Source organism: Triticum dicoccoides, chromosome 1A (assembly GCF_002162155.2).
Source record: "Triticum dicoccoides isolate Atlit2015 ecotype Zavitan chromosome 1A, WEW_v2.0, whole genome shotgun sequence".
Lineage (NCBI taxonomy): Eukaryota > Viridiplantae > Streptophyta > Magnoliopsida > Poales > Poaceae > Triticum > Triticum dicoccoides.
The window spans coordinates 595,944,564-595,954,232 of record NC_041380.1 but is presented as its reverse complement, the minus strand read 5'-3'; the positions used below and the strand labels follow the sequence as shown (position 1 = coordinate 595,954,232).

Here is a 9,669-nt window from a genome sequence, read left to right as displayed (position 1 = left end):
ATATCTTTTTAGTACGTGTTTTGATGTCTATTTTTTTCATACACAGTGTACATTTTTCATATATATCTGAAATTATTCACATTTTAAATAAAACAGGCGGTGGAGAGAAAAACCGTTCATAATAAAGTTACATAACAAATATTTAGCTTTCTTTGCTCAGCATAATCTTTTTTCTTAAGGACAGTAGGACACAATCTAGTGAACACAACACACGTACACACTCGTGTGAGTAAACAAATTGTATTTTATTTTGTAACACACATTTTTTTCTAACACACGTACACACTCATTGATGCGGTCGTGGGTTCATGGGCCTGCCCAAATAGAGCGATGACCTGCTTGAGCGACGCTGGCTCTGTGTTGCCTCTGGAGTCTGGTCAACCCAAAACAGAAAACAACAAACAAAGAAGAAAACAACTAACAAACAAAAAACAACTTAGATGTGACATAATTATGTCACATCTAGATGTGTCCTAGACAGACCCATTAAGTTTATCATATTGTTATTGTTTGGAATTTGGCTTTTTGTGCATTGTCCTGGCACCTAGAATGATGTGGTATGGAGCTTGGCAATTGTTATGATATTTCTAAACAAGTCTCTCAAGCTAGATATGGTATGGCTACTTTTTCCTAAGAAGATGTCTTCTTGAACTATGCTGATGTGTTCCCTACCACATTAATCTTTCTTTTCTTTGGCTTGATGTGGGAGGCCCTAATGGAGTCTGAGGTAGTTTAGTGTAATCAAATTCTTTTGAGTAAAATGTTGAAAACCACTTACATTATTTGAGCCCTTCCTTTTTGAGAAAAAAAATATTGGGCCTCTTTGTTGTAACTTGTAACACATAACCAAAGGCAATACAATTACCTCCTTCCCATTTTATAACGCGCATATTGTTCCGAGATTTAACTTTGGCCCCAACTAGACCAATAATATATGAGTTATGCGGCCATAATAATTATACCGTTCAAAACCTTTTTCAATTGGGATTTCAATTGCATAATGTTACGCTATACTAATATATAAGCCATATTTTTTTGGGTTAAATAAAACACATGCAACACATGTTTTTGAGGGGTGCATCAGCATGCGATTCTGAAGGAGCTGGTGACGGCGCAAGCCTTTATAACTAATGGCAATGGTGGGTGATTTGCAGCGAGTCTAGTGGTATTAAGTGTGTCTTGATGCGCTTAACATGGAATCAATCTGGACCATTAGACATGGATGGTTGAGCGGTTAGTATGTTTTGAGTCAAGCAAAAATGATGCTTTTTATATTAGTAGAAATAACTAGATGATCAAAGTTGAACCTCCAAATGTGTGTGCGCCTCTTATAAACTAGAGATGAGAGGATATTGTTGTAGGAAATATGAATCAGAAGTATATATATGAGACCAAGGGATTTTCAAATCCAGTCAACGACGTGGTCCCAAAATTGCTTCAATTGTCCAGCATTAACCACAACCTTCCACATGAACGAGACCGCGCTGATGACTCCAACAGCTGTGAACATGGTCATGACTACCACATTGTATAGTACATTATTGAGTCATTGCAATTTATCGCCAGAAATTAAACGACCATGCATCCATCCAGTGGTTGCCACAATTCTCCCAGAGCATAGTCTATATTTTGTTAGTATTTTCCTTCCTTTTGCTCCAATCATCACCCACTATATAGTAGTTCTATTTCGAATTATGAAATGGTTCAGGATGTCATTTCCCACCGGAGTTTGGTAAAAAAAATCCCTTGCACATAAACTTTCTAGACTGATGAATACAATCTAGTTCTAGTATTATTGCTATTAATCATCACCGGAGTTTTGTTGGTTGGTCGGTTTGGAAAGATCAATAGCCGCCGCCTCCTCCTCCAAGAAAAGCTAGGGTTCGTGCCTCTCGCCGGCTCCGCCGCAGGTCCGCCTCGTCTCCGGTGGCTCTAGGGCCATGGGGGCGCGGTGGATCCTGGCAAGGACCGGCGGGAGGGCTCCATTGTTAGTCGTTCCTTCGAGATTTGTTAGGGTTTGTGTCATAGTCAAGAAAACGAGACGGCGGGGGCTCCCTGAAGATGGAATAAAGGTCTCCCCACCTAGTCCCCGTTCCGGTGGTGCGTCTAGCATCGTTGGTGGGCGTGTGAAGGTGTGTCTCCGGCGGATCTATCCTCGGTGGTTTTGCTCGGATCTGGTTGTGGTTTGTCTATGTTCGTGTGTCTTCAGGTTGGATCCTTTCGATCTACGTTATTCTTCATCAGCGGCGGTTGTTGTTCTGATGCGTTGGTCCTACGGGGCCTTAGCACGACGACTTCCCGACTGTCTACTACAACAAGTTGTTCCCGACTCCGGCGAGGGAGGGGTGATGACAGCGGCGCGTCTTCGGCTCGCTTCAGTGATTGTAGTCGTCGCTAGGTGGATTACGGATCTGGATGTCATTTTTATTATTTCTAGTGTTCGTTGTACTGCCATGATAAAAGATGAACATATTGAAAGTTTTCTCGCAAAAAAATAAAAAAATGGATGTCGCTCATATATGTGGAGACAACTGCCTTGTGGGTATTGATGGCCCATAGAAGGAGCTTATCAATATGTAAATAGGCACCTCAGAAAAGTGGGAGGAACTTGTCAATTTGTAAACAAATACCAATGAGAAGATGGAGATGGTGTCTATTGCGAGATTCAGAGGACTAGATAAAAATACACTTGCTATAATGCAAAAAATTATCATAAACTACTCAAGATTTCTTGGAATTTTGGCGAATATTCATTTCTCTAGTCTTCAAGATCTGGTCCATTTTTTAGGTCAACGAGCAAATATATTACTCACTGACATGGTTACATTCCGAGACCATCAACTTCCTAAGACTGACAGAGATATTAGATATCGGGGAAGTGTCACCGGTTATCCTATCCTTGGTGGCAAGTTCATGGGGTAGGACATTTGCTTTTTTTTTTTCCTTGCTACACTAATCTGGAAAGACAAGAAGAGTGACAAGGTTGTCTGCCAGAAGGGAAAAAACACACAGACCGGTTCGCTTCGTCAGTCTGGAGCTCTCGTCTGATAGCATAATAGTCTAGCTCATAAATCACAGGGGCGCTGTACACAACGACCAGTTCTTTAAGTTTCATCAAAGCTGTTGTGGCTTATGCTTCTTCCACTGATGAACATGTAGTATTGATATGCTTGAATGCAAAGACAAACACTTGCCCTCCCTCTGTGGTCCCTCCCTGACTACCAGGGCCGTATGTCAGCAGGTGCAACCGGAGCGGTTGAAGAGGGCCCCAAAAATTGAAGGGCCCTCGGCTGCAGGTAATTAAGGTGTTAAACAGAGCATTAATTGGAGTAAAAATGATGGAAATGTCGGACCCCGAGGCAGCTGCTTCTCCCTCCAATCCATCACCTCTCTCTATTCCAAAAAAAAAATCAATTTTACAGGCCCCAAATTAACTCATGAACCCATGTTTCCTCCCCATCTTGATTCTTTTCCAGTTCTCCTCGGGACTAATGCTTCACGATTTCCCAAAAGAAAGGCATTAGTGGCAGCAAACTGGCGTGGTCATGTACTCCAATCTTCTATATATTGGGGAGTTTTCCTCAATCCTCATGTGCTCTTGTGCATCATTTAGAACTCTGTAGCGACTGGTGTTGCCCCTTGCACTGCTTTGTCACTGACCTACAATGAACCATCCGAGCTTCATTTGTAGTCTCCTATGATCTAAAACTACAGAGTCCTGGTAAGGCTGTGGCAGTTCTTAGCACCCTATTTTTTTATTAGTTTATAAGTATACTAGTACATCCAGTGGTGTAATTCTTTCTTGAACCTGTGCATCTGGTGGTGTAATTCTACATGAACATTATATTGCTGCAATGAGAACACATTATACATTTTAATCTGCCCTTTCAAATATCGGGGCCTAAATTTTGATTCGCACAGGGCCTCTGATTTTCTAGGTACGGCCCTGCTGACTACGACACCAAAGTTGCTTTCTCCCGTCTCTGGAATAAAAGAGGCATTAGAGTTGATACCATAACAACTTCAGCCGTAGACCGATAGCGACAGAGTTAGTCCATTTTGTGACTTAACAAATCCCGGGTTCCAAGGTATGTATATTACATGACATACATATATTACACTTAGAAAAATTAATCAAATACTGTTGTTGCTAAATATTATGTCGATGTTATACAAATTTCAACATTTATCATTACAGTAATTTCAAGTAATACATTATAGTATAAATATTGTTTATCTTTTCAGATATTATCTCTCAAAAAATATTCTTTAAATGTAGTATCTGCAAGACAGGAAAAAAAGATGAAAAAACTGAAGCTTGTGCAAATTAACTTATCACTTAAATGAATTATAGTGAATACATATGCATCTCTGTCCATGTTAGTATCAGGTATCTATGTAATTAAATAATGAAAGTGTATTGACTAACAAATATCTCAATAGAGGTTTCTCAAGAGTATAGTGTAAGTAAATATAAAGTTCTAGAGTGTTGTACTCGTACAACTCAATCTAGAGCCTGCACCATCCTATCTAACACAAAACCAACAACATAACAAGATTTAGGCATTCACATGGAGATTTGGAAAGCCATATGCCGCAATAGATTCACAACCGATCTTACAATCTAACGAGGAGTTCTGAAGAGAAATAGAAAGGGGGTACTGCCCGAAGGATTGACTAGTGACACGGTGATTTACTTCCTGGCCCCTAGAAGGGTAATGGCCCTACATCTTGTTTATATTTTAAATCTCTTTCCAAGATATTCTAAACATTATAGATAACAATCTCCTCCCATGTTTTTTCTAGATAAATATCTCATCCAACAATATGTCTTGAATGTAGCAGCACATATTACACATTAAAACCATGTCAGAAGCATGTTTTATATGACCTAGCTTATTACTTGGTGGAGAATCAAACCACATATCAAGGTTCAGTAGAGATTGCGAATCTATTGACCACTGCAACACCAAACTCACAACGGTAGATGTTTCTACGACAGCAAACTAGATTGTATCCAGTAAGCATGCCAGCTACGTGTGCTGGTGGTGTTGCCATCATCATGAGCAGGCAGACTTGTACGGGGAGAAAGACAATGCAGACTTGGATGATGCTATTCGCCATATCCTAAAAGCATCTACAACCGGACCGGGCAAATCCAGGCTCATATATGTCCGGGCGCGTCCGCACAACACCAGTCTGCCCCCACTTTGTCCTCCTTTGTAACCACAACCACCACTTTTGAAACCTCAAAACCATGCAAAGACACGCATGTCGATCATTAGCGTGTTTGAGAATAGCACCAATCCGCCCCTACTTTGTCCTCATTTGTAACCACAACCAACACGTTTGAAATCTCAAATCCATGCAAACACATGCATGTCAGATCCTTACACACACAAAAATGAATATCTCACACAAATAAAACTTATTCATACATAAAAATACATAGTTCAAACATAAAATTTGTTTACAGTCCATAGTTGAAACATAAAATACATAGTTCATTGGTTTCCAGCATGGATCCACATACGATCCACAAGATCATTGAGAACTTGCATGTGCATCTGTTGATCTCGAAGTTGTTGATGCATCTCAAGAAAGTTGAAAACATGCTCTGCCACTTGTTCCGAGAAGCGGACCTAAGCTCCGGGCTTCTCAAAATCATGTGTGCGGGCTGCCCTTTGGCCCCCATCCGCCACAATCATGTTGTGCAAGATTACACAACATGTCATGAGCTGCCAAACTGTCTTCGGTTCCCACATCATTGCAGGTCCACGACTAATACCCCAATGGGCTTGGAGCACTCTGAATTCCCTCTCCACATCCTTCATAGCACATTCTTGAATTTATGCAAAGAAAAATTGTTTCCTACCATTGAGATTCAGATATGGTCTTCACAAACGCTGTCATTCAGGAAAGATACCATCGGCAAGGTAGTACCCCATGGTGTAGTTGTGCCTGTTGACAGTGTTGTTGCATGGCAGAGTCTCCCCATCATAAAGTATTTTGACAAAGGAGATCGTTGTAGCATGCCAAAAAAGCATGGCAAATCCACAAGTTCTTCAATGCCACTTCAAGTATGATGGTGACCTCTTTGGTGTGACCTTGGTACTGCCTGCACAAACCTTTGGGCGTAGTTATTACATTGAAAATGCACACAATCAACTGAATTGAGCATATCTGGAAAACAACTTGCCGCTCCAATTGTTGCTATCAACCTTTTTGTGTCCTCAATAGTTGGTTCTCTTAGATAATCCGCTCCAAACACCGTCACCAAGTTGCATGCAAATTGCAGCATGGTATTCAGGCATGTGGTCTCTCTCATCCGGATTCAGGCAAATGTTGGGCCCGGTTTGAAGTAGCCCTTGTAGACAAGCTTTGCACCGGTGATCCTATCCCGAGGAAAAACTCTCCTACCCTTGAAGTTCAACACATGCTTCTCCTGCTTCTCTAATTCTTCCTCCATGCTCATCATTATCATCATTTCAACATCTTTGTCGTCTGAATCTGACAAATCGATAAACTCTCTATATGAATTCGTTAAGGTCCTTGTTATTAAGCATCCGACGACGAATCCATCGTTTGCCTACAGAGGAACTAAAGAATAAATAAACTACCTGGGCATTTCATTGAACACATAAAACGCAATGTGTATGTCCGGAGGAGTTGCATGTACCGGGGCGGCGTCCGATGGCGGCATGATCGGCGGCGTTGTCGGTTGGGGACGGTGGCGGGCTACAATGGTGGCAATGGCGAGGAATCAAAAGAATGAATGATTGCGGTATATGGAATGTCTACGGTGTTTGCCACTTGGATGCATTTGGATTGGGAGGCTTGGAGACATATCGTTTGCTTTTGTTCTTGGAATTGGTCACTAGTTTTCTTCAACCATGATGTCATGAGTCTGGAACCCGGCAATTCGGGATGATGTTGTGATGGGAGCGACTTTTATGCCACTTTTTAGTGGCTAAATCTTTGGAACTGTATTTTTCCTTTGTTAGCGAGACTTGTTTTAGTGGGCAGTTTTCTCGGCATTTGTCCAATGAAAAGTGTTCATTTTAAAGAAATTTAGTCGTCTTACCAATGCTAGCACATTCAAAAGCATGAAAGTAGTAGTGTTGTGTTCAGATTGTTGCTCGTTTTTGGTTCGTCATGTTTGTTATCTTAAAGAAGTGAGCGGTTATTTAAAAAAAAGTTATTTCGATGTTGTAATAGTCCGAGTTTCTTTTTCGTCAAATCACGAGTTAAGTTATTCAACTGTTCCTTATATGCAATGACATTCAACATGTCGTTATTGTTTTGAATTGGGCTATTTTATGCATGTTCCTAGCACCTGAATCCCCGTACCATGAGTCCATAACTGGCACTGATTGTGCAACAACTGCTAGGAAGCATAGTAGTAGCACAAATCATTACATACATATCCTCAATTTGTTTGTGCTCTTCTTTTGCATTTTCCGACTCAAAGAAAACTAAGTGAACTTCATCCTTTGGGGTCAGTCGACGATGTTCCTCTTCCCATTCTAGTTCCTCGTTTTCTTTTGGAAAATGAGGGTAAACCCCCAGGCTCTACATCGATTGATGCCGATGACAAAGAGGCACTTGGTGTTGACTAAGAAGGGCGTTGCTAGGTTAGGGAGGGTGGTTGTCTGCCTTACTCTCTTTACCCCTCTAGGTTTTTCCTTTCCCTATCCTACTCTGCTTTGGGTCCCTCTACTCTTTCCCTCTCTTGCTCTGCTTTGTTTCCCTCTGCTCTCATGATCAAGCATGTAGAATTCATGGAGTCCAGCTATGTTGTGTAGCAATTCTTGGCTACGTAAGCATGTGTGCTTCTGATTTCTGAAAACTCCTATAAAAATCTTTATTTGTGTCTAGCTGGCGACAGATTTAGAGCTGCCAGGATAACGAGCAATGCTACACGCACGTAACATTTTTACAGGGTATTACGGAGTGGTTTAAACAGCCCGTAATGCTCTGTAAACCGCCCGTCTGATTTCGCAGGATAACAGAGGTAGCAAAAGTTGAGTCATACATCTACAAAGCTTTCATGTACCAATACCAACGGAGCCAGCAAGCACGCACGCATATAGATCAGATCGATTAATTCTGGGTCATCACACAAGTAAACAATACAGAAATAACGACCTGAATCACCAAGCATGCATCGATCAGTATAATTTTATCCATTGACAACTATTAAATAATGCGACGGAGATCTTACATGACTGTATACTTATATATGGTAACTAAAGTAGCACTAGGAACTACATATGAGAGACGTCCTAAACCCCTAAACGATAGCTGGTATCTTTCTCTGATCCTACCTAAACAAAACCAACTTAAACGATATATAATCTAACAAAAGCATCGGTGATCTGCGCATCCTTTTGCTCCTATGGTGATGGCGCGGGGGAAGCAGCGTGAGGCGCCGGAGTCGTGGCAGGAGGCATCAACGGCGGCAAGGGTTGGGCTGACAAATCAAAACCAATGCAAGTTAATCAATCTCCTTCAAAGAAGCTGCACATATGAAGAAAAACACACAGAACAAGGTTAGTAACTTACTGCCGCAGGAGAAGATCGTCTGGATGGGTATCATGGCGCCACACCTAACCGGGAGGATGATCATGCGGATCGGATCTATGGGCTTGGGGAAGAGCTTGCTCATGCCGCCGTTGTTGTTGAGGCCATGGCAGAGGCAGATCGGCGCGGTGCTGACGACCGACTTGAGGCCGTCGCAGCACGCGTCCGGTGGCGAGAACACCGTGATGTTGGTGAGGTAGTCCATGCACGGTATCATGCTCGTCAATGGTGTGAGGCACTCCTTTGGCGGCGGCGGGCTTGGCGAGCCGGTGGGAAGTGGGAGGTGTGGGAGGCTAGGCAGTGCAGGGGATGGAGGGGCGCCCGGTGCACCACCAGGGAGCGGCCCGAATAGCGGCGGCAGGCCCGGGATCTGGGGCAGTGGTGGGAATAGGGATCGGAATATCGGTGGTAGGCTACGCATGCCGGGGATCTGAGGCAACGGCAGCCCGGGAAGAGACGGGGAGCCTCCATTGGCCGTGGTGGTGGCTGTGGCTTCTTCTTGGTTTGCGGCGGCGGTCGGCTGGACCCTCGCCTCGGAGGGCTGCAGCGTCGCCGCCATGGCCAGCAGGGCGAAGAGCACGGCCACGGTGTACTTGGAGCGCGCCATTGTTTGCGTGAGGGGAGGATGCGTTGATATGGGTGGATGGCATTCGTATGTTTGCCCAACTATTTATACTGCTCCGGCTGCGTCGGCAGGGCGCGTTAGAGATAGACAAGTTTGAATATTTTTCTAACCATTTGAATATTTTTATCCAACTAGATTGAGGTCTGTTTGGGTTGTGCAGGTTTCCTTCTGTACGACGTCCTCTCTATGCAGATAGAGCTGGAGGTTCAAACAAGACCATTTGCATCCTACACACGTTGAGGTGGATAAGATTCTCTTTTTTCCTTTTTTAAACTGGTATTGTTTTGAAATCTTTTTTAACTGGTTATTATTTCCATTCATCCTTTTAAAAAACATCATTTCTTTTTGAATTTGGAACTCACGGGATATAATATTGTTTGTTAGAACAAAGACAGCACAAATCGAACGACATGGATCGGAGTTGAATTGCAAATTGTACATGCATGCCCACGTTGAAAAAC

The 9,669-nt window shown here is 42.7% G+C and overlaps 1 protein-coding gene across 1 annotated transcript; it reads right to left on the bottom strand.

Moving 5' to 3' along the window:
* Nucleotides 1-8,177: 8,177 nt before the first annotated feature.
* On the bottom strand, nucleotides 8,178-9,190 carry LOC119356751 (non-specific lipid-transfer protein C6-like). The gene is made up of 2 exons (XM_037623735.1): nucleotides 8,566-9,190; nucleotides 8,178-8,473 (listed from the first exon to the last, which is right to left on the bottom strand). The coding sequence occupies exons 1-2, from the start codon at nucleotides 9,188-9,190 to the stop codon at nucleotides 8,397-8,399; spliced, it is 702 nt and encodes a 233-aa protein (XP_037479632.1). The 3' UTR covers nucleotides 8,178-8,396.
* Nucleotides 9,191-9,669: the final 479 nt, after the last annotated feature.

Bases quoted from the DNA above. Each gene is read 5' to 3' on its own strand.
- LOC119356751 (XM_037623735.1), bottom strand. From the start codon at position 9,190: ATGGCGCGCTCCAAGTACACCGTGGCCGTGCTCTTCGCCCTGCTGGCC. The intron at 8,474-8,565 runs GTAAGTTACTAA...TTGATTTGTCAG, and splicing joins GACGATCTTCTCCTGCGGCA to CCCAACCCTTGCCGCCGTTG.